General features: G+C 37.9%; 1 protein-coding gene across 1 annotated transcript in view; it reads left to right on the forward strand.

The window, feature by feature from the left end:
• Window positions 1-6,788: 6,788 nt before the first annotated feature.
• The window catches only part of LOC143022803 (cytochrome P450 2D15-like), a 145,315-nt gene continuing 127,340 nt past the window's right edge, over window positions 6,789-24,763 (forward strand). Inside the window, exons 1-3 of the mRNA XM_076181174.1 lie at window positions 6,789-6,828; window positions 8,335-8,455; window positions 13,091-13,224. Of these exons, the coding sequence (XP_076037289.1) occupies window positions 6,804-6,828; window positions 8,335-8,455; window positions 13,091-13,224 (280 nt within the window). The 5' untranslated portion in view covers window positions 6,789-6,803. The remainder of the gene's footprint in view (window positions 6,829-8,334; window positions 8,456-13,090; window positions 13,225-24,763) is intronic.

Raw genomic sequence — 24,763 nt, forward strand, 5'->3', positions numbered from 1 at the left:
AAAACTACTACCCCAGAATGTCACAGATTTAGGGCGTCAGACTAGCCTGGACTCGTACCTTCCTATACCTAGGCGTATGGGTTGATCAGGGGCTGACTTTCGGCACCCAGGTCACGTACCTGAGAGAATGAATTCGTTCAAAGATGGACGTTATGAAGATCATGTCAAATGCACATGCTAGGGCCTCCTTCTCAGTGCTGCGCCTGTACTACATACGGGCCATCCTTACATTAGTGGACTACATCGCAGTAGTACTTATTGCTCTGTTACCTACGCAGTAAAAGCGGCTCGAAGTGGTGCAAAATAAGGCAAGGTGAGCTATGCTGGGTGCAGCTTGATGCACTACAGCAAGTATCCTGCAAAACGAAATTGATCTCGTTTTCCTGGCCACAAGGGTCCAGCAGGTCGTGGCTTGCACATATGAAACTCACTAGGGGTTTTCCACAGCAAAGAGACCTCTTTAATAGCAACACCTGACTGAGAAGTATCGCTGACGCCGCCAACACCCTGATGGACACCAAAAGGTTGCTGAAAGGAAGACCTGACCTTTCCACCACCATCTACGTCGCACCACCACCATGAGACCCACCACCTGCGGAAGTCATCATCAACGACCTGCATGCCAACAAGGCATACTACACTCAGTATGAGCTCCTACAACACGCGCTGATGTCGGTGGTTCAGGCCGGTATCCTACGCGGTGCCGTCTACTACACGGACGGCTCTGTCGACCCCACCTAGGGCACAGCAGGAGCGGCGATGGTCACCGAGGGAGAAGTGCTAACCTGGAGGATACCAGACCACTGTTCTACTCTACAGACAGAACTGTTGGCGATCTGGCACGCCTTGGAACACGCCAGGGACCGTCATAGGGCCGCAGTGGTTATCCATACTGACTCAAGGTCAGTCCTATAGGTACTGAAACAGCACACCCCAACAGAAAACGTGCGCCTCGTTACCTTTATTCTGGCACACACCCAGATCCTAGCTGAAGAGTTTCGACGGGTGCGGCTCAACTGGATCCCAAGTTACATGGGGCTAAGAGGTAACGAGGCTGCTGACAACACAGCACACGCTGCCACCAGAATGCCCGATATCAGCAGCAACGTCCTTCCCAGCCAACAACAATGCAAGGCGCTAGCCCGGTACAATGCTACCCGTAGGACTGATGCCGAGCGCTGGGAACAAGAGAAGTCATCGAGGCAGGCGGCGTGGTTCGCAAGAGCCACCGCCTACCAGCTCCTTCAAACCAACCGACAACAAACCAGGGCAGACCAGGTCACCTTGCATCGCTTGCGCATCGGGTACTGCATGTGGGAGGAGTTACATAACTTCCTTGAGCGGCAGTGCGAACACTGTGGCCTCCACACAAATAGTCCATTGGTCCACTACTTGCTGTCTTGTCCCGCCACCGCGGAACTGACGCATTGGGTTGTGGGTTGTAGATGTGGGCGTTGAACGGAGCAGGGAAACAAAGGCCGCCTTCCTTGTCCGGAAGGCACAACAGAATGGAAGTGTGCTGGTGTCATTGGTGCACCGCGCACCTCCAGCTCGTTATTTTTTTTTTTTTTTTATCATATTTTATTTTTTTAATTATTTTCTATCATAGTACTTATTTGCTTTTTTCATCAACTTATCTATATTTTTACTGCAAGACACGCCTCTCTCCCAAAAAGGCGAATTGAAGCAAGCCTCCAGTGGAAGACTATTGGCCCGTTCACCTGTTATACAGATGTAAATTGACGCTCCTACTCTAATTGATGTTAAAAGGTTTTCTTCTTACAGCAAACAGTTGCATACACTTCTTTGATTTTTAAGGCTATCCTTTTGTTTAAGAAGTCTAATGCTGACCCAGTTAAGGCAGCTTCTAGTTATTTGATGGGAATAATGCAAAGGGATTCCTTCCCTGCTGAATTGACTTATTTACAGAACTTAAATACCAATGACATACCTCCTTTAGAAGTCAAATTAACTTGTTCTTGGACAAGAATGGTTTGATAAGGTCCAAGGGCAGAATTGATAAGAACATTGACCACAAATATGAGGTGAATCCCTTGATGCTCTAGGGAATACAGCCCAAGTGACCCTTCGGCCAAGTATGAGGTGGCAATAACAACCATTCTGGTCCATAAACCCACCAATTGAATTTTTCCTTGAACACCTTAGCACTGCAAGGTTTAGTTAGGAAATCAGCCATAAAGAACATAAAGAACATAAGTAAAAGAAATTAGGAGTGTACTTGGCATTGAAAATTTCCAAAAGATTGGAAATTTCCTTCAATCTATTATTAACAAATACAGTATATTCTTCCTTGGAGCCTTGTTGGTCAGGATCCAAGAAAGGGCAGCTTGACTATCAACAAGGAGTACCACAGATTCAACCAGTGGGGCAGACACCAGTCCTTCCTCAAAAATAGTTTTGAGGCATCTTATTGATAGTAAAACTGCCATAAGTTCCAAAGAAGGTAATGTTCTTTGTTTAATAAGAGCCACCTTGACCTTGGCAAATAGAAGAGAGCCATTAGACTCCCTTAACTCCTTTCTTGCCCTACATAGATGGCACATCCATAGGCTTCCTTAGAAGCATCAGCAAAAACAAATAATTTAATGGGAGATTCAGAGCAGAAAGTTTTCCTTTTAAAGGATAAGTCATTAACCTCCCTAAAGTTTTCACATAACTTTTTCCATCTTGCAAGCAACTCATTATCCAATTTCCAATCCCAATCCACCATTTTTTGGCACATCTCTCTAATGAGAATTTTTCCTTGTAACAACACAGGAAAAAAAAGACCTAATGGCCAGGGACTCTTTTAGTAACTGGTTCAATAATACCCAAGGCCTTGCTGGTCAAACACAGCTTCATATTCTTCCCTAAGGCCCCTTTGCTCAAGCTTGTCATAGACCCTTTGTGCCACTGCTAGTGCAATCTTTAGATTTGAGGGAACAAGGTCCACCAAATCCTTTTTCCACGGGATCTTCACATAATAGTGTCCATCTTTGAAGGAAATGGACTGTTTAAACTGATCAACTTCCAAAGCATCAATGTCAGGGGTTTGTTCTTCTTTAATGCCAATGGATTCTAAAGAATAAAAATTATCAAGACCATATTCTACATTAGAGTTAACAAAGACTTCCTGCAAATGATCAAATTGTAAACTTACAGGTTCTAGACAGAAATTAATAAGTAACTTATCTTTGCCTAACCTTTTGGGAGGAAAGTATTTAACAGTCCTTTTAGACTGAGTAAAGGAAGTTTCCTTCTCAGGTTTCTTTAGGGAAATTCCATTGGCCTTGAAAGAAGAATTATAGAAAAATAAGAGAATCTCCATAGTAGTTCTCAATACAATTTAATGAATCGACTCCAAGATCTGATTCGGGATTTATCCTCAAAGGTTTCTCCTTAAATTTGAAGTTATCAGAAATTTGTACTTCATTAGAGGGCATTTCAGAAAACCCCTTTATCATTCTCCTTATGTATAAAGGTTTCTCACTAAGAGGGATAAATTGAATCCCTGTAACGTATGGAATGAAACCATCAGCAAGTTTAATAACCTTGCAAGACGGGCAACCATATAAGGGGCTCTCTCAATAGAAAACAGCTCAAAGTTTTGAAGAATGTCATTTCCAATGATGCCTAAAGCCTTCAGTTGATCTCCCTTCACCTTGGGAAAACTAGCGGAAACAAAATTCATGATCACTCATACTTTGGAGTACAGAGGATAATGAAGGAATTTGTATGGATAAGTTGAATCCTTCAATTGCAAAAAACAAACTAAACAGATTCATCCCGGAGGGGAGTTTTAAGTTAGCAGTATAATTAAAACCTCTTTTATTCATTAGAGGTAAACCAAATGAAGAAACCAACTTGTCCATAGGAGGACTTGAACAAGGTCCAACTCTGTCCTCCACCAATTCCTTGTTAATGATGGAAAACTGGGATCCAGTGTCTAATAAAAAGAGACATTGGGTAGTTCTCTTGCCTCTGCCAACAGGGAAATTAAAGGAACAATTGAATCAGACAAATTATGGAAATTAAACATTTTCCCTTCTGAAAGTGGTAACCTATTAGCCATAGGACACATGGCTCCATGGTGCTCAGGTTTGTTACACACAAAACATAAGGCGGATCCAGGATAAAAAATTTTGGGGGGGGGGCTAACCTGAATTCCTTCCTCTGAGTAGTCTGATGTATCAGAAGTCTGAGGTATACTTAACTTAATAATATTTTTCTGATTTTTCTGTATTTTAGACATATATAATAGAATGTATATTCGTTTTATATTGTTACACGCTTGTGCTAGTCAGTGATAAGGCACTGGCACGCGTATACTCTCGCATAGAGAGAAATTATTGCAGGATCCGTGTGTAGTGTTAGTGCACATGGACTCATGGAAGTAATAAAAAATAAAAGTAGCTTTAAAAAACAGAAATACAAACAAAAAAGGGTATGAACTTCTGAACCTGTTAATAAAAGTATCTAAATTACATTAATAACACACAGCATTGTTCATGGGATCTCACACGAACATCAACCTCCTGTTTTTTTTGGGGGCAAATACATTGATTACACTATTTCAATATTGATTTCATTGATAACGCCGAGTAGCGCCAGGCCGTTGAGGCGATCTTGACCCATAGTATTCCTTAGGTAGGTCTTCAGTCGCTTCAGGGTTGAAAATGAACGCTCGACCTCTGCGTTCGAGACTGGGAGCGTGGTCAAAACTCGGAGGAGCTTGGCCAGGTTCGGATACATTCGGGTCTGGGCGTGGGCCAGGGCATCTCCAATGGATTCGAACTTCATTGTTGTTGAATACCAGCGCTCTGCTTCCGCCTTCACGAGGCTCAAGGTCTCGATGTCAGCCTCATAAACCTTTGCCGCTTCCAGTACAGCAGCAACATCTCCGTCAGCGCTGCTGAGCAGATTCTTGATCTTGAAGCCAACAGGAATAGTATCATTCCCGAACCGGGTCTGCAGCTCAGTCAATACATGGTCGAGGAATGGGACATATACAGATCTTCGGTAATACTCCTCAGCTGTCTGGAAGGGTAAATTCGCTCGCTGCGTTTGGCGCTTGCAAACTCGAGGTACAGGAATGGTGTCGTGTGATGAACCGATCTCCTGGAGGAGCCCCTCTGCCTTCTTGAAGATGTCCTGGAAGCTGGTCAGTGCACCTTCCCGGGTCTTGTTTAGATGCGTCATCACATCACCAATCGTAGCGTACGCTGAGACTAGATCGACCATAGGGGACTGCAGGGCTCGGCTCGGCTCCACAGTGTGAGATAGCACAGACTCAGTGACGGCGAGACCAATCAGAAAGCGCGGCTCTCGGATTTCTATTAGTAGTAGTCCCGCCGTCGCGTCCGGGTTGCTCTCGTTCTCCAGAAAGACGGCAATAACTGGCAGGAATTCCATAAACACAATGACTGAGTCGTGTCGCTCAACCCATCTAGTAGCGCAGAGGCTGACCAGCTTCTTCCGCTTCGTGGACGTGTGATTTTTTACGAGCTCAGTAAACCTCATCGAGCGCATGTTTGAGGAATAGATGTAGTTATACACCTCGCTGGTAGTCTGGAGAGCGAGCTTTACCTCCTTGGTGTCACAGGCCTTGGTCAAGACGAGGTTGAGACGATGACTGAAACAATGAATCGTCTTTGCGAGCGGGTATTCTCGCTCTACCACAGCTGCACACCCGCGAAACTTTCCCATCATGGTACTGGCACCATCAAAACAGAGGCCACGGCAGTTGCCCATGTTGAGGCCGACACTCTTTACTGTGCTAAGCAGGAGGCGAGCCAGGCCTTCCCCAGTCAGATCCTTGGCGTGAACAAAGCCAAGGAAGTCCTCCCTTAGCTGACCTCCGCTGAAGTGACGGACGCAAATGGTGGCCTGTTCTTTCCCTGAAACGTCGGTCGTCTCGTCCATCATGATGGCGAAGACTCCAAAAACTGATGATACCACCTTCTCTTGCATCAATCGCCCTGCAAACAAGGATATTTAACCCCCGGACCTGGCAAAACATCAGAAAGTACTAAAATCGATTCATGGAAGAACAAACTGATTGATAAACTTTTTTAAGCTGATTAAAATTGGGGTAATTTGAATCAATCACCCGAGACAATTCAATCAAGAAAAAATTAGGTAAATCATTAAAAAATAATTTACTGATCAAAAGGAGGCCCTCACTTCCAGCCTTAGTAAAGTCAACTCCAATCCCCCTAAGGTCTTGTAGTTTGGAGTCTACAGACCTAATGAAACTTTCTAGGTCCTTCAACTTGGAAACCTCAGGTGCATTAATAATAGAAATCAACACCTTGTCCAAGATCTCTTCCTTATTAAAAAACAACTCATCAAGAAGAAGGAACGCAGTGTCATAGTTCGAATCATCCACTGGTAAATTCTCCACTAAGTGAAAAGCCTCCCCTCTGAGATATCCCTTTAAATAAATTAATTTCTGACTATTAGTCAGATTGGGGATACCAGCAATGGCATTCAGAAAACCCTTTTTAAAATTGAAATAGGCAAAGGGATTGTGTGAATTGTTCTCAAAGTGTTGAAGAACAATAGGAGGGAGAGGAAGTTTTACAGAATTAAGTTCAGAGGACTTGCAAGATTCACCTTTAGAGTCAAGAACTCCCTTTAATTCTTGTCTCCGTTCTTTAAAAGGAGACAATTCTAGAAGGACGGACAGGCGGTAAGCCCTGGATTTTTCCATATCCTCGTCCCTTCCTTCTTCAGGGAGTAACAAGTACACATCTTCGTCAAATTTTTGGATTTCCGAGAGGAAACATTCTAATTGTGACACCATGGTGTCAAGGACGGTAAGAGAAAGTGAGTCGAGTTGTGAATTTTTAGAGCCTTTATGTCCTTTGAGATAAGACCCTTTTTATGGGCTCTTTGTCTTCGGACTTTTGTAGTAAGTCCTCAGACACAGAAAATGACCTTTCATCACTAGTCATTTTGAAACAGCCCAAACAAACTTGTTCCCAAATCAAGAGAGTATGACTGTCGTACTGAAAACTGTCTTATAGACCAACTAATATGACTGATCTTAGAGAAATTTCATCAAGATAATATATAGATATAAAAAAAATTAAACTGAAAAGAACAAACAAAGCAAGGGAAATCAGAATTATAAACAATAGAGGCCACTAAGTTCAATGGAACAGTTCCATAAACTTTGTAAAGAATATGGGAATAATAGTGCCCCCTCAGTGCCGGTTGTTTCCATCAAAGAGATAAGGTCCTCAAACGAGGAAATGACCAAAATCCGAACAAATTCGGTACGAAAGAACAACAGGAAACCGGCCTTCATAACCACCTATCGTAACTTTAAATGATAAAGCGCTAGATTGTAGCTTATGACTGCAAAAGAAAATTAAGTTAGTTTCAAATATTAAGTATTAAATTATCAAATTAGATAAATTGACTCAAAGTTTGAGAGAAACACTAGTCTGAGAAAATTAAACCTATGGTAATTACGGTTTAATAATTCAAAGGATGTCTGAGAACTTGGTAGCATTCTCAGACTGAAATTAGGTTGAACTTGAAGGCTTCTGAAGTGAAGACGTAAAAAAGTTCCTTGCCAACTTCTGGGTGATCTGCTGGTCAGATCCGACAATAGTGGCCGTATTCGGCGGGACTCTTACGTGTTCGAAAAAAGCTCGAAAGCTCGAAGCCACAGGTTAACTTTTACTTTAAGTAATTTCTCAAAGTTCCCAATTTATCAAACCAAAATTACTTCATAGATTTAATAAGTAAAAGGGAGAGGAGTTTAATCGTATCTTATTTAAAGTTACGATAGGCGTGGTTCGAGGTTTGAGGGTAGGCTCCTGAATCGAAAGAAAATAACATCTCAAAGGAAAGTTCCCGAACCGAGGTAAGCACTAATATTTCCAATAATAATTACCACACAGGAAAATAATCCGGACTATTTATAGTTTCACTCAACCACAGAATTTGATATGTGGTTTATGTGTTTCAGGTGAGAAATGTTGTGATATGAACGATGGTGTACATCATTTCCGTCGCAAATGCGTACTTTTGAAGTAATAAGTATTGAAGTTATGCACTTATGCCTACATCTCCCGAACGATCCTGGCATTAGTGTCATTACACTATACAGGGTATTAACATTTATTTCGAGGTAGTGCCACAGTATGAGTTATGAATTTGTATTGACATACAAGTTAATTGCATTTACTTCCAAACCATGATCTAGGAATTGTGAATTATAAAGAAAGAAAGATAAAAGAATTACATGTTATGCATGCTTTGGAATTTTTAATATGTAATGAAGACACGATAGTTCCTATACTTTTACAAGTCTTATTGCAGGTCCACCAATCATGCCTCTACTTGGATCTTTACCCTTCATGGGAGCTCCATCAACAAAAACCTTCTTCAAGTTGCAAGAGAAATATGGCAAGGTTATTGGCTTTCGAATGCTCACTCTAAAGTAGGTTTACTAGAAGTAGCTTGTCATATTTTGTTCAGTTTTAAGTATGATATATATATATATATATATGTATTTATGTATATATATATATATAAACATATATATATATACAGTATATATATATATATATATATATATATATATATATATATATATATATGTACATATATATGTGTGTGTGTGTATTTACCTAGTTGTACCTAGTTGTATTTTACGGGAAGGGGAGCTATGCTCGTGGGGTCCCGTTTTCGTATCTCATTTTATCTAAACTATTTTTAAATTCATGTATTGTTTTTGCACACACCACTTTCTCATCTAACTTGTTCCAACTGTCTATTACTCTGTGAGGAAAGCTGTTCTTTTTCACATCTCTTCTATAGCTGTCTTTTTTTTATTTTCTTTCCATGTCCTCTTGTATTTCTTTCATCCCATTTTATCAGATTCTCTCTATCAGTAATTTCTATGCCTTTCATGATTCTGTAAATAGCTATCAAATCTCCTCTCTCTCATCTTTGCTCTAGTGTCTGTAGTTCAAGTTTTGCTATTCTCTCTTCATATGATAGTTTTGAGAGTGTTGGTGCCAATTTTGTAATTGCTCTTTGTATTCTTTCAATTTTTTTAATTCATTTTTTTGCACTTGGTGACCATATCGTTGCTGCATATTCCAATCTTGGTCTTATCAGAGTGATAAGAATTTTCTTCACCATTTCTTCATCTAGGTATGTAAATGCCACTTTGATTGTTCTTATTAAATTATAGGTTTCCCCAAAAATCTTATTTATATGTTTTTCAGGTGACATATTATTCATAACCATGACTCCCAGGTCCTTTTCATTTTCTACTTTTTTTATTCCTTCTTCTCCCAATTTATATGATCCTGTTATTCTGTTTTTACTTTTTCCAAATTCCATTATACAACACTTTTTTGTATTGAACTCCATCTCCCACTTCCTACTCCATTCCTGTACTATATTTAGATCTCTTTGTAGTGACTCACAATCTTCTTCCGTGTTCACTTTTTTCAATAGTTTTGCATCATCTGCAAAAAAGCTCATATAGCTTTCAATTCCTTCATCCATATCATTAATATATATAGCAAACATTATTGGGGCCAGAACTGTTCCTTGTGGAACACCGCTTATTACTTCATCCCATTTTGAGTGTTGATCTCTTATCACTACTCTCATTTTTCTTTCTTGCAAAAAGTCTTCCATCCAATTTAGCAGTTTGCCCTGTATTCCTCCTTCAGTTTCTAATTTCTTAAGCAACTTCTTATGTGGTACTTTGTCAAAAGCTTTTTTTAGGTCTAGAAATGCACAATCAGCCCATCCATCTCTTTCTTGTATTATATCTATTAGTCTTGAATAGAAACATATTAAATTGGTGACGCATGATCATCCTTGTCTGAATCCAAATTGCCTTGGATTGAGCACGTTGTTTTTTTTTAAATATTTTACCCATCTATTTTTGACAATTCTTTCACAAATTTTTGCTATTGTACTTGTTAGAGAGACTGGCCTATAGTTGTTAGGGTCTTCTTTATTTCCTCCTTTATATATAGGTACTATATTTGCTTTTTTCCAATCTTCTGGAACTTTACCTTCTTTCAAGGAACTGTTTATTATGCTATGTATTATGTCTGCTAGTTCATTCCTGCATTCTTTCAAAATCCAGTTTGCTATTTCATCTGGTCCATGTGATTTTCTGACATCAAGATTACTCAAGTGGTTCAATATTTCATTCTTTGTTACTTCTATTTCTTTCATAGGGGGAACTTTCTCTTTCCATTCAATCTCTTCAGGTTGTATGTTCTCCCTTGTAAACACTGATTTAAAATGTTTGTTCATAATTTCCGCCATTTCAGTTTCCTCTGTGTATTCAACTCCTCCTTGTCTTAATTTCTCCAAATCTTGTTTGTTTTTCAGTTTGTTATTTACAAATCTGTAGAATAGTTTTGGTTGATCTTTACATTTTTCTATGACATCTTTTTCATATTTTCTCTTTTCCTCTCTGCACGCTTGTACATATTCATTTTTATAACAAGTATATATTTTCCATTTTTCTGGTCTTTTGTTTTCTTCTATTTGGTCCAAGCTTTGTCTCTTTTGTCTGTTATCTCCCTACAACTTTTGTTGTACCAGCATTTTACATATTCTTTTTCTTGTTTTTGTCTTGGGACATACTTTTCTACTCCTTTTTTATAGATTTTTGTCAAAATATTCCATTTCTCTTCTACTGTTGTATCTTCTTTGTGTATTTCCCAGTTTTCATTTTGGAAGAATTCTCTTATTTTATCAAAATTTGTTTTTTCATACATCAATCTTCCTTTTCTATATTGTTCATTTCTTTTCATGTATTTTTTCTCATTTAGTTCTAGTTCTATCAATATGTGGTCACTTTTGCTTATTGGTGCCTGGTATTCTATCTTTTCCACTATTTTAGGTTCTGATGTGATTATTAGGTCTAGTCTCGATGGTTCTTCATTTCTATACCTAGTGTTCTCTTGGATCCATTGTGTCATTGTGTGGTCAATAATCATCTCAAGTAGAACACTTCCCCATGAGTCTTCTCCACCCTTTACAGTCATCTCTTCCCAGCATATTTCTTTGCAATTATAGTCGCCCATCATAACTATTCTTCCTCCATCTTCCATTATCTTATTTAATGTTGCTCTTCTTATCTCTATCTTCTACTTCTATCATTATCATCACTACTCTATTCTTCCCATATGTGACACTCTTCACGTTTATCCAATAATTATATGCATTGTGTCCTATGCTGTTGGGTGGTAGTGGGCCTTTTAATTTTGTCTCAACAATTCCCATTATGTCCGGATCTTTTTCTTTCAGATATTTGTTCAGTTCATTCAGTCCTGTTATTAATCCATCTATATTTGTGTAGGATACTCTTAACTTTCTGTTATTTCCATTGTATTCTCTGTTTCTTTTGTGTTTCTCTCTTTCATGTTCCATTTCTTCAATTTCATATTCACTACTCTCCAGTAGAATTCTTGTTTTTCTGTCTCCGTTCTAGTCTCGTTTTTTTTTTCTTAGCTTCATGTCTATTCCTTATTTCCTCCTCTCTTTCCTCTTTATTCATTTCCCTTTTTATCCATACCTTTTTATATTGTTCACTTGTTGCTAGTTTCCCTGTTTTGGATAAGATATTCTCTGCCGTCGTTTGTGACCTGAATTTAATCTTAATTGGTCTGGTCTTGTCTGTATTATATTTCCCAAGCCTGAATTTTTCTTCGATTTGTTTCATTATTTCTGGCTCATCTTCCTGAACTAATTCTAGTAAATTTCTTACTTTTTCATTTTCCTCTTTGGTTCTTGTGGTTCTGTCTGGGTTATGTTTCTCTTCCATTCCTAATATAATTATACATTTCTTTCTATCTGCTAAGTCTCTTACTATATTCTCCTTCTGTCTCATCACTTTAATAACTGAGTCTTCAGTTTGTTCTTTCATTTGCTGTTTGATTATGTCAGTAAATGCATCTTTACTGTTTTCTTGAATTTTTTTCCAACCCTCCTTGTTGTCCTTATTATTCTCCTTTAAGACTTTATTCTCCTCTTGTACTTCTTTTAACTGTTTTTTTAATTCTTCAATTTCCTTAGTTAAGTTTTTGTTCGCCTTCTCTAGTTCTTCCAGTTTTTCAACCCTCTGCACAATGTTGTTAACGTGACCGAACCTAAGTTCCCAGTGCTCGATCATCTTATCGAGCTTCTCTTCTAGTCTTGTTAATCGGGGGGGGGGGGGGGGGGGGGGGGGGGGGGGGGCCCCCCTTGTGTTCCCTCCCACCCTCTTTAAATCCCTGGAAAATATTCTCATCACCTTCTACTGTATTGCTCTTATCTATACTTCTGATCTTTACATTTTTGTTAGACATTTCGTTGTCGCTAAATTGGTCCGGACCTCTTTTGTTTAGATGGCGTCTGCCTGCCTGGGCCAAGTCTTCACCTTCCTCATTTCCTTCCATTTCCTTCCATTTCCCTCAGTAATCCCTCCCCTTCTCCTTTTTCCTCACTTTCCCCTACACCACGAGCAATTTCCCCCCCCACCCTGTAAATACAATAGGTACTTCCTTTGCTTCGGGATCCACGAAATTTCACTTTTTCTTCAGAACGTCGTCTATGCCGTCTGTTCGTTGAAGTGTGTGTGTGTGTGTGTGTGTCTGTGTCTGTCTGTGTCTGTCAGTCAGTCAGTCAGTCAATTATATTTTGGGGAAATATAATCCTAAAGTTCATGCTGTGCTCAGTAGAAACTTCTTGCACCATGTGAGGATATGTGAATGTGTGCATGTGTTTACATCACATTTGGGTACTGTTTGTATATGGAAATGTATTGGAATTAATGCAAACTTGTTGGTAACATAGGTGCAATCTTACAAGTCTCTTTACCAAATCTTGCTTTCCTGTTGTCAGCATAGGATCCTACTCATCCACTTGAGTGCTGCCAACATAGCCAACATGGTCTGGGTACTGATTTTCCATACAAATAGATAACTTGTTCAGTGTTAGAATGGAAATTTGTTGCCAGTACATGTTTTATTGCCCAGACATATAGATTTTTTCATCCCTGTAAGTCAAGATAGCTACTGTTGATAATAAGGTTACTTTTCTCATTTTCTCACAGAGGTGTGGTTCTTTGTGACACAGATGTCATAAAAGAAGTGATGCATCAAATCGGCAGCACAGGACGTCCACCAATATATTTTCTCAAGTTGAGAAACAGAATTATAACACAAAAGGAGGATCATCAAAATATTGGTAAATATATAAGTATCATTGCATAAGCCTCCCTGTACTAAGTATTGGCTGAATAATTATGTGGAGTCAATACTTTTGAGACTTTAATGACACCTCTATGAACCAGAGTTTTCAGCATCCATTTTCTAACCTGGATGATATTAATCCATTTACATCAGCATATATCAATTTAGTTTCATTGCTTTGCTTCTTTTCTCTTTTTTTGAAACAACTCCCTCAATATGTGATTCACCATGGTCTTGGACTTGGATCACGTGTTGGACTCATGATCGACAGCTATTTCCCTCCTGGAAGAGAGCTCAGAGCTCATATATGACTGATCTATGGGTAATACTATGACCTTACATGCATACACACCCCACCTTAAGTGGCACTATGCCCTTTTCTAACATACCTAGACTCAAATTCATGTACGGTTCGAACTTAATCTTTGATTTCCAGTTACTATATTTAGATTTGAACTCATGTATTGTTTGAGCTTAGGCTATATTACCTTCTAAGCTATTCCACATATTTGTAATCTATATGGAAAACTGTATTTCTTCACATCCTTTCAACATTTGGTCTTATTTTACTTCCATGACCTCTTAAAGCCCTTCCATCTTTAATCAGATCTCTTCTATCAATGCAATTTATTCCTTTTAGTGACCTGAATATTATATTCATGTCACCTCTTTCTCTTTGATCTTTTAAAGTTAGGAGACCCAGTGGTTCATCTGCCAGGCTGGGGACCAGTTTGGTTGGTGTCCTTTGTATTCTCTCAACTTTCCTTATATCCAGTCTGTGTGGTGACAATACTACTGACATATACTCCAGTCTTGGTCGTATCAGGGCTTCTATAACTTTTCATCACCTCTTGATGTATATAATGGAATGCTACTTTAATCTTCTGCAGTAGTCCATATGTCTCTCCCACAATCCTGCTGATAAGTCTGTCAGGTGACAGGTTGACTTTTATCAACAATCCCAATTGTTTTTACATTTTTTGGTTTTGTAATGTGTTCGCTTCCCAAGGAATATTTTAAGGATGGCCTTTTGCCACTATTGTCTATTTCCAGTACTTTGCATTTTTTGGTATTGAACTTTATTTCCCATTCTTGACTCAATGCAAAAATAGTATCTAGATCTTTTTGTAATATTCTACCTTCCTTGTTTTGCACTCTTCTCATGATTTTGCATCATCTGCAAACATGGTGGCATAGTTTATTGTTCCTTCCATCTTATTGGTGCAAACACTGAACCTTGTGGAACTCCACTCATGTGTATTTAAATAGTTGTATTTTATGGGAAGGGGAGCTATGCTCGTGGTGACCCGTTTTTGTATCTCGCAAGATCAAGTTTGTTCTTAAATTCTTGTATGGTGTTTGCACACACTATTTTTTCGTCCAGTTTGTTCCAGATATCTATCACTCTGTGTGGGAAGCTATTCTTTTTCAGGTCTCTTCTGTAGCTGTCCTTTTTGAGTTTCATTGCATGTCCTCTTGTTTTTCCTCTGTCCCACTTTAATAAGTCCTCTCTATCAAGGAGTTCTTTGCCTTTCATAATCCTGTAGATGGCTAGTAGGTCCCCTTGTTCTCTTCTTTGTTCCATGGTCAGCAATTCCAGTTCAACCAATCTTTGTTCATATGTCAATTTTGAAAGTGTTGGGGCCATCTTTGTCATTGCTCTTTGTATTCTTTCTAATTTTCTTATATTCTTTTTTGTACTGGGTGACCATATCATCACTGCATATTCCATTTTTGGCCTTATCAGTGTTTGTAATATTCTTTTTTATCATTTACTTATCCAGGTATTTAAAAGCCACCTTTATTGATCTCAACAAATTGTATGTTTCTCCAAATATTTTATTTATATGTTTATCTGGTGATGATTACTCCTAGGTACTTTTCAGAATTTACTTTCTTTACTTCTTTTTTTGTCAATTATATATTGTTCTGATATTCTTTTCTTGCTTTTCCCAAATTCAATTATACTGCATTTCTTGATGTTGAATTCTATTTCCCATCTTCTGTTCCACTCTGAGACTTTGTTCAGATCATTCTGTAACAACTCAGTCTTTTTCGAAGCTTATTTTCTTTAATAACTTTGCATCATCTGCAAAGATGTTCATGTACCATTCAATACTTTTGTCCATGTCATTCACATATATAGCAGACATTATCGGAGCTTGTAGTAACCCCTGTGGGACGCCACTATTCGTTTCTTCCCACTTTGAATATTTGTCTCTGAGCACTACTCTCATTTGTCTTCCATGTATGAAATCTTCTATCCAATTCAATAGTTTTCCATGTATGCCTCCTATTGGTTCCAGTTTATTTAGCAATTTTCTGCGTGGTACCTAATCAAATACTTTTTGTAAGTCCAGGAAGGCACAGTCTGACCAGCTGTCCCTTTCTTGCAAGATATCTATCAATCTTGAATAGAAACAGATCAAATTAGTGATACATGATCTTCCCTGTCTGAATCCAAATTGCCTTGGGATCAGTATATTGTCCTCCTCCCAGATATTTTGTCCATCTGTCTTTGATGACTCTCTCCCAAATTTTAACTGTTGTACTCGTTAGGGACACCTATATATAATTTTTTGGGTCTTCCTTATCTCCCCCTTTATATATTGGCACTACATTGACATTTTACTAGTCTCCTGGTAATTTTCCTTCTTTGAGCATTCAACTATTTTGTATATTCTTCTTGTTAGTTCATCTATACATTCCTTTAGTATCCAGTTTGAACTCCGTCTGGGCCATGTGATCTGTTAACATCAAGCTGTAATATTTGATTCCTTACTTCATTCTGAGTAATATTTAATTCCTCCATTGGGGAAGATCTTACTTCATTTCTTTGATCACAATTTTATAGATATTTTTAACACAGATTTGAAATGTTTGTTAATAATATCTGCCATTTCTATATCCTCTGTGTATTCTCTATTACCTTGACATAATTGAAGTATTTCCTGTTTGTTTTTTAGTTTACCGTTTACATATCTGTAAAATAATTTGGGTCGATCTTTACATTGGTCTGTTATGTCCTTTTCATGATTTCTTTTTTTCCTTCCTACGTATTCTTACATATTCATTTCTTAGTTTGGTGTGTATTTTCCATTTCTCATATTTTTTTCCATCTTTTCCAGGCTTTATCTCTTTGGTCTTTTGCCTCACTGCACTTTTTATTGTTCTAGGATTTTATGTATACCCTTTCCTGTTTTTGTCTATGTACATATTTATCCACTCCTTCATTATAGATTTCCTCCCAAATTGCCCATTTCTCTTCCACCTTTGATTCTTCATTATAAAAAATTTCCCAATTTGCTTCTTGAAAGAAATGTTTAGGTTTCCTAAAATCTATTATGTTATACATCAGTCTTCCTTTTCTGCGTTTTCATTTATTTCAATAGTTGTTTCCTCATTTAATTCTAGTTCTATTAGTATGTGATCACTTTTTTCCAATTGGCGTCTTGTATTCTATTTTATCCACAATTTCGGGTTCTGATGTGAATATCAAATCCAATCTTGAGGGCTCATTATTATTTCTATATCTGGTATTTCCCTTGACCCATTGTGTTAATGCGTAATCCATGGTCATTTCCAGTAATATGTTTCCCCAATGATCTTCTCCACCTTTCACAGTCATTTCTTACCGACATATTTCTTACGAGTTAAAATCACCCATAATTACCAGATTTCCTTCTTTCTTTAGTGTTTCATTTAGTGATTGTCTTGTGTCTTCCAGCAATTTAGAGTATTCACTTTCATTCTGTGTGAGAGTTTTAGGCGGGACATAAATCGCGTCATACTTTCTATTTTTCATATCTCTATCCTCAATTCTTATCATAATTAACTCCATATTGTTCTCTCCTTTCGTGATTTTTGTCGCATTTAGGTTTTTCTTGGTTAGCAACATGACTCCTCCACCCTGCTTTGTCTCTCTCTTTCTGATCCAACAGTTGTATAAAGCCTTGGCCTATACTATTTTGTGGTAATGATCTTTTTAATTTCATCACAATCCACATTATATCTGGTTTTTCTTGTTCTAGGTATTCATTTAGTTCATCTATTCCTGATATCAATCCGTCTATGTTGGTATATGTTACCTTTAATTTTTTTTACCTTTTCTGCCTTTTCTTCTTGCTCCTGCGTTTCATTTTTCCGTATGTACCATTTCCTCAGTCTCAAGTCCATCACTCTCCAAAAAAGCTCCTTCCTTTCATCCTTTGTTCTTTTTTTGTTTTAGCTTAGCTTCCTCTTTTAGTGTTTTTCATTCTCTTTTTCCCCATCACTCAATTCCTTTTTTATCCATAAATTTTTGTAGTTATTACTTTTTGCTAGTCTTCCTATGCTTGTTAATATTTCTTCCACTATCCTCTGCAAATTTGATTTTACTTTGAGAGGTCTATTCTCCCTAGAATATTTCCCTATTCTGTATATTTCCTCAATTTCCTTTTTAAATTCTTGTTCCTCCTGTATATCTTTTAGTATTCCCCTCATTATATTGTTCTCCTCTTTTTCCTTTTGGAACTTGACATGTTTTTCTTTAATAGCATAAATCACAATACATTTTTTCTTGTCTATTGTGTCTCTTACTCAATTTTTTTATTATTACTTTTATCATAGTGTCCTTTGTACTTTCGTTCATTTGTTCTTTGACTATTTCTTTAAATATTACTTTTTTTGTTTTCTTTGTCTTGCATTTGGTTTTTAATTTCCATCATTCTTTTTTTTTTCACCAACTTTGCCTGCCTCTATTAATATCTTCTCATTAACTTCCCTCAACAAAGTTTCATTTTTATTTGTGTCATCATTTTTCATCTTTTCATTATCATTTTTACTATAGCTAGTTCCTTTTTCATTTCTTCCATTTCCCTAATTAATACTGCATTTTCCTTTCTCAATTCACTCACTTCTTTGTATAATTGGTTATGTTCCCTTTTCCATTCAACAATTTCCCTTTTCATTTCAAATATTTTTATGATTTATTAATAAGTTTTTGAAGTCCATACCTCTTTCTGTTCTAAATCCAGAGAATAATTCATCTTCATATCTAAGACTATCAACATTGCAAATTCATTTCTTAACCATTCCCAAAAGTGTTTCATACTCATGTCTAGTCTTCTTTTGGTCATCTCAGCATATGTCGGTTTATCATAATTTTTTCCATTTCCCTTTTTCTTTTTTTCTTAATAAACTTGATCATTTTGATACATCACGGTTTCACCACTCACTATCACCCAGTTGTATTTACGTAGTTGTATCTTACGGGTGTCGTGGTGTCTCATCTCTATCTCGCCATATCTAATTTATTCTTAAATTCGTGTATGTCTTTTGCACAAACTATTGTTTCATTTAGTTTGTTCCATACTTTCACCACTCTGTGGGGAAAGCTGTTCTTTTTCAGGTCTCTTCTACAACTGTCTTTTTTTTTTTTTTTTTGTATTTGCCTAGTTGTATTTTACGGGCCTGGAGCTATGCTCATTATGACCCGTTTTTGTATCACTCTACATCTAGTTTGCTTTTGAATTCGTGTATACTTTTGGCATTAACTGTTTCACTGTTTAATTTATTCCAGACGTCAATCACTCTGTGTGGGAAGCTGTTCTTTTTCAGGTCTCTTCTATAGCTGTCTTTCTTTAGTTTCTTTGCATGTCCTCTTGTTTCTCGTTTGTCCCATTTTAATAGGTCATCCCTATCAAGAACTTCCATTCCTTTCATAATTCTAAAGATGGTCAACAAATTGCCTCTCTCCCTTCTCTGTTCCAGTGTTATCAGCTGTAATTTCTCCAATCTTTGTTCATATGTTAAATTTGATAGTGTAGGTGCCATCTTGGTCGCTGCTCTCTGGATTCTTTCTAATTTTTTTTATATTTTTCTTTGTGATAGGTGCCCACAGTGATGCAGCATATTCTAGTTTCAGTCTTATTAATGCAATAATTAGTTTCTTAATCATCTCTTCATCCATGTAGTCAAATGCCACTTTCATAGATCTTAACAAATTGTAAGTCTCTCCAAATATCTTTTTTACATGTTTGTCAGGAGTCAAGTCACTTGAGACGATTACTCCTAAGTCTCTTTCTGATTTCACTTTTTTAACTTCTTTACCTCAAATCATATAATTTCCTGAGACTCTATTTTTGCCTTTACCAAACTCCATTATGATACATTTCTTGATGTTGAAATTCATTTTGTGTTTTTATGACTCCACTTCCATACTCTATGTAAATCCTCTTGTAACAATTTGTTATCTTCCTCTTTTGTCTCTCTCCTGAGCAGTTTAGCATTGTCAGCAAAGAAGTTCATGTAAGATTTCACTCCTTCGTCCATATCATTTATGTACTGTATATGGCAAACATTAAGGGAGCCAGAACAGAGCCTTGGGGGACGCCACTTTTTACTTCTTCCCATTTCGAGTTTTTCTCTCTAAGAACCACTCTCATTTTTCTTCCATTTAAAAAGTCCTTTATCCATTCCAACAAACTGCCTTAAATTCTTCCTATATTTTCAATTTTGTCTATTAACTTTTTATGTGCGTGGATGTGGATGAGAGTAAAAGGGAAGAGATAGGTAGTATGTTTGTGAGAAGAAAGATGGATGTGTTGGCTTTGAGTGAAACTAAGTTGAAAGGGAAGGGTGAGTGTAAGTTTGGGAGTGTAAGTGGGAGGTTATCAGGAGTGAAGATAGGGCGAGGGAGGGAAGGGGTGGCTATTCTAGTAAGTGAAGAGATAGGTAAACGTGTAGTGGAGTGGAAGGAGGTTTCCTCAAGGATAATGTGGATGAAGGTGAAACTGGGAAAGGAGATGTGGGTCTTTGTAAGTGCATATGGGCCTGGCACCGAGAAAAATGTAGAAGAAAGGGAGGCCTTTTGGATATATTTAAATGAGGCATAGAGGATTCAGGGAGAAATGTCATTGTAATAGTACTGGGAGACCTGAATGCTAGGGTAGGAAATGGTCCAATTGATGGAGTGGTTGGGAAATGTGGAGTTCCAGGAAAGAATCGTAGTGGAGAGTTGATGGTGGAAATGTGTCTAGAAAGAGAGTTGATGATAGCAAATACAGTGTTTCGGAAGAAAGTCAAGCAAAGGTACTCATGGGAGAGGGTGGGGGATGGAAGGGTGGTAGATAGAGCGTTGATGGATTATGTAGTGGTAAATAGGACTATGATAGGAAGAGTTAAGGATGTACATGTGCTAAGGGGGGGCGGGAGAATATCAGATCATTTTTTGGTGGAAGTTAAGTTGAGAGTGGAGGATTGATGGAGAAAGAGGAAAGGGACAAAAGGTAGGGAGGTGCTTAGAGTGAACTCTTTGAATGAAAAGGAAAATGAGAATGAGTGCGAATAGAAGCTGATGGAGGAGTGGGTGCGACTGAAGGATAGAGTAGAGCTAGGTGGGGGGGGGGAATGGCGTTTGTTCAAGGGGGGAGTAACAAAGTGTGCAAGGATGGTTTGTGGAACAAGAAGAACAGGAGGAAATAGAAGAAAAAGTAGTGGATAGTGAGATGAAGAAACAAAGAAGGTTGTAGAAGAGAAGAAGGGAGATTTCACAGATTGGTTACACAATAGGACGAGGGAGTCATATGAGAGGTACAAAGAAAAGAAAAGAAAAGAGAAGTAAAGTATAAGATAAAGGAGGCAAGGAGGAGAGCAGATGTGGAATGGGGTAAGATTATGTCAGAAAATTTTGAAAATATGTTTTGGAAAGAAATTTAGAGAAGGAGGTGAATCAAGTAGAGAAGAAAAGGTAAAAGGTGCAGATGGAGAGATGATAATGGAAGTGAAGGCAGTAAGGGGAAGATGAGCAGAATATTTTAGGGAGTTGCTAAATGTGAAGAAGGATAAGGAGGGAAAGATAATTGCATTGGGAAATGCTAAGAAAATGACTGTGATGAGTGAGGAAAATGGAGGAGAAATATGGAAGGATGAAGTGAAGGCAGTTGTTAAGATGTTGAAAGTAGGTAAGGCACCTGGTCTGGAAGGATGCCATACAGAATGTCTAAAAAAAGGAGGTTCAGTGATGGTGGACTGGCTGGTGAGATTATTTAATGTTTGCTGGAGAGAAGGTAGAGTGCCTGAGGACTGGAGGAGTGCCTGTATAGTTCCACTTTACAAGGGAAAAGGGGACAAGTGTGAATGTAGTAGTTTCAGAGGGATTAGCTTGTTAAGTGTAGTTGGGAAGGCTTGTGGGAGGATCTTGATTGAGAAGATTAGGAGAGGAACAGAGGGAGTAATTGGTGAGGGACAGTGTGGATTTAGGACAGGTAGAGGTTGTGTAGATCAGATCTTTGTGGTAAGACAAAATATGTGAGAAAGCTATAGGAAAGGGGAAGGATGTTTTTTTGGCTTTTATGGATCTGGAAAAGGCTTACAATAGGGTAGACAGAAAGGCACTGTGGGAGGTAATGCAGATATATGGGATAGGAGGAAAACTTCTAGGAGCTGTCAAGAGTTTTTATGGGAGTAGTAGAGCTTGTGTCAGGATTGGAAATGGAGAGAGTGAGTGGTTCAAGGTAAAGGTGGGACTTCGTCAAGGATGCGTTATGTCTCCCTGGCTGTTCAACTTATACATGGCTACCTCCCTTGTAAGGGGTAAAAATCCTTGTTATATGTATGTATGTATGTAACTTTTTATTTGGTACCTTATCAAAAGCCTTTTGCAAATCCAGGAAGGCACAGTCTGCCCAACCATCTCTTTCTTGAACTATATCAATCACTCTTGAGTAAAAGCATATTAGGTTTGTGGTACATGATCTTCCACTTCTAAATCCAAATTGTTTTGTATCTAATATATTGTTTTCCTCCAAATGTTTGATCCATCTGCTTCTAATGAACTTTTATATTTTGGCTATTGAACTTGTGAGGGATACTGGTCTAAAGTTTGTAGGACTTTCCCTGTTTCCTCCTTTGTGTATTGGCACTATGTTTGCAATTTTCCAATCTTGTGGTACTTTTCCCTCTTTTAATGAGAACTCTATTACTTTGTGTATCTTGTCAGTCCATGCATTCTTTTAATATCCAATTTGCAATTTTATCAGGACCGTGCGATTTTCTGACATCTAGGCTTTTTATTTGATCTCTTATTTCCTTCTGTGCTATTGTTATTTCCTTCATTCTGGGTGAACTTTCTAACTGGTCATTCTCCCAAGGTTGAGAGTTCTCAATTGTAAATACAGACTTGAAATGTCTGATCATAACGCCATCTCTGTATCATCAGTGAATTCCTTGTCTCCTTCGCATAGTTTTACTATATCATGCTTGTGTTTTGTTTTATCATTTACATGTCTGTAAAAGAGTTTTGGTTGATCCTTACATTTATCTGTAATATCCCTTTCATATTCCCTTATCCCCTTCCTGTGTATATTTACATATTCATTTCTAAGTGCTTTTATATGTTTGCCAATGGGATGTTTTTCTATTTTTCTTCCATTTTTTCCAGGCTTTATCTCCTTGTTGAACCAACATTTTATATATTTCTCCTTGTGCTATTTTATTGGTATGTATTTGTTTACTCCCTGTGTATTTACCTAGTTGTATTTACCTAGTTGTATTTTGCGGGAAGGGGAGCTATGCTCGTGATGTCCCGCCTTTGTATCTTGCAGTGTCTAGTTTGTTTTTAAACTCATGAATGGTTTTTGCGCATACTATTCCATTGTCCAGTTTGTTCCAAGTGTCCAAAACTCTATGAGGAAAACTGTTTTTCTTCAGTTCTCTTCTATAGCTATGTTTTTTTATTTTCTTTCCATGTCCTCTTGTGTTTCCTTTGTCCCAGTTAAGTAAGTTCTCACTATCGAGTACCTCTGTGCCTTTCATGATTCTGTAGATGGTCAATAGGTCACCTCTCTCTCTTCTTTGCTCCAGTGTCGGTAACTCCAGTTTAGCCAATCTCTCCTCGTATGATAGGTTTGCAAGTGCAGGTGCCATTTTTGTAGCTGCTCTTTGGATTCTTTCTATTTTCTTTATATTCTTTTTGGTACTGGGGGACCACAATGTCACTGCATACTCTAATCTAGGCCTTATCAATGTAACCAATATTTTTTTCATCATGTCTTCGTCCAAGTATGCAAACGCCACTTTTATTGATCTTAGCAAGTTGTAAGTCTCCCCGACAATTTTGTTAATCTGTATATCATAGGACAAGTCGTTCGTGATAATTACTCCCAAATCTTTTTCGGATCCTACTTTCTTTACTTCTTTGGTTCCAATTGTATATTTTCCTGATATTCTGTTTTTGCTTTTTCCAAACTCCATTATGCTACACTTCTTAGTATTAAAGTCCACTTCCCATTTCTGACTCCAGTTCCATACCCTATTTAGGTCTTCTTGCAGTGCTTCACAGTCCTCATCAGTTTCTATTTTCCTTAGCAGTTTGGCGTCATCGGCAAAGAAGCTCATGTAGCAGTTCACGTCCTCATCCATGTCATTCATATAGATAGCAAACATTATTGGTGCCAGCACAGATCCTTGCGGTACTCCACTGATCACCTCTTTCCAGTCTGAATATTTTTCTCTGAGCACTACTCTCATCTTTCTACCAGTCAGAAAGTCCTCTATCCATTTTAGTAGGTTTCCCTGTATTCCTCCTATGTGTTCCAGTTTTTTTAGTAGTTTTCTGTGTGGTACTTTGTCAAAGGCTTTTTGCAAGTCTAGGAATGCACAATCAGCCCATCCATTTCTTTCTTGCACTATGTCTATTAGTCTTGAGTAAAAGCATATTAAGTTTGTGGAGCATGATCTTCCTTGTCTGAATCCGAATTGTCTTGGGTTTAATATGTCATTGTCTTCCAGATGTTTTACCCATCTATTCTTGATTATTTTCTCACAAATTTTAGCTATGGTGCTTGTTAGTGATACTGGCCTATAGTTGGTGGGTTCTTCTTTGTTTCCTCCTTTGTGTATTGGTACAATGTTAGCGTTTTTCCAGTCCTCGGGTATCTTTCCTTCTTTGAGTGAGCTGTTTATTAAGATGTGTATTTTGTCTGTTAGTTCTTCTTTGCACTCCTTTAGAATCCAATTTGCAATACCGTCCGGGCCATGTGATTTTCTGACATCCAGCCTTGATAAATGTGCTGTAAACTCATTCATGAGGGGAGATTTCTTGTTTTTATCTATGTCACAATTTGGTATTTTCTCTCTGGTGAAAACAGATTTAAAGTGATTGTTCATGACTTCGGCCATCTCTAAATCTTCTGTGTATTCTATGTTTCCTTGGCATAGTTTCACCAATTCCTGTTTGTTTTTAAGTTTACCATTCACATACCGATAGAATAGTTTGGGTTGCTCTTTGCATTTGTCTATAATATCCTTCTCATGGTTCCTTTTCTCCTCTCTTCTCACATTAACATACTCATTTCTATAGTTAACATAAATTTGCCATTTGCTTTGTTTTTTGTCTTTTCTCCACTTTTTCCAAGCTTTGTCCCTTCTGTCTTTTGCCTCACTGCATCTTTTGTTGAACCAACATTTAATGTACTCTCTCTCTCGCTTTTGTCTTGGTACATGCCTGTTTACCCCTTCATTGTAGTTTTCCATCAATATATTCCATTTCTCTT

The sequence above is a fragment of the Oratosquilla oratoria genome, unplaced genomic scaffold (assembly GCF_046742065.1).
Source record: "Oratosquilla oratoria isolate Oo_2021 unplaced genomic scaffold, ASM4674206v1 SCAFFOLD184, whole genome shotgun sequence".
Lineage (NCBI taxonomy): Eukaryota > Metazoa > Arthropoda > Malacostraca > Stomatopoda > Squillidae > Oratosquilla > Oratosquilla oratoria.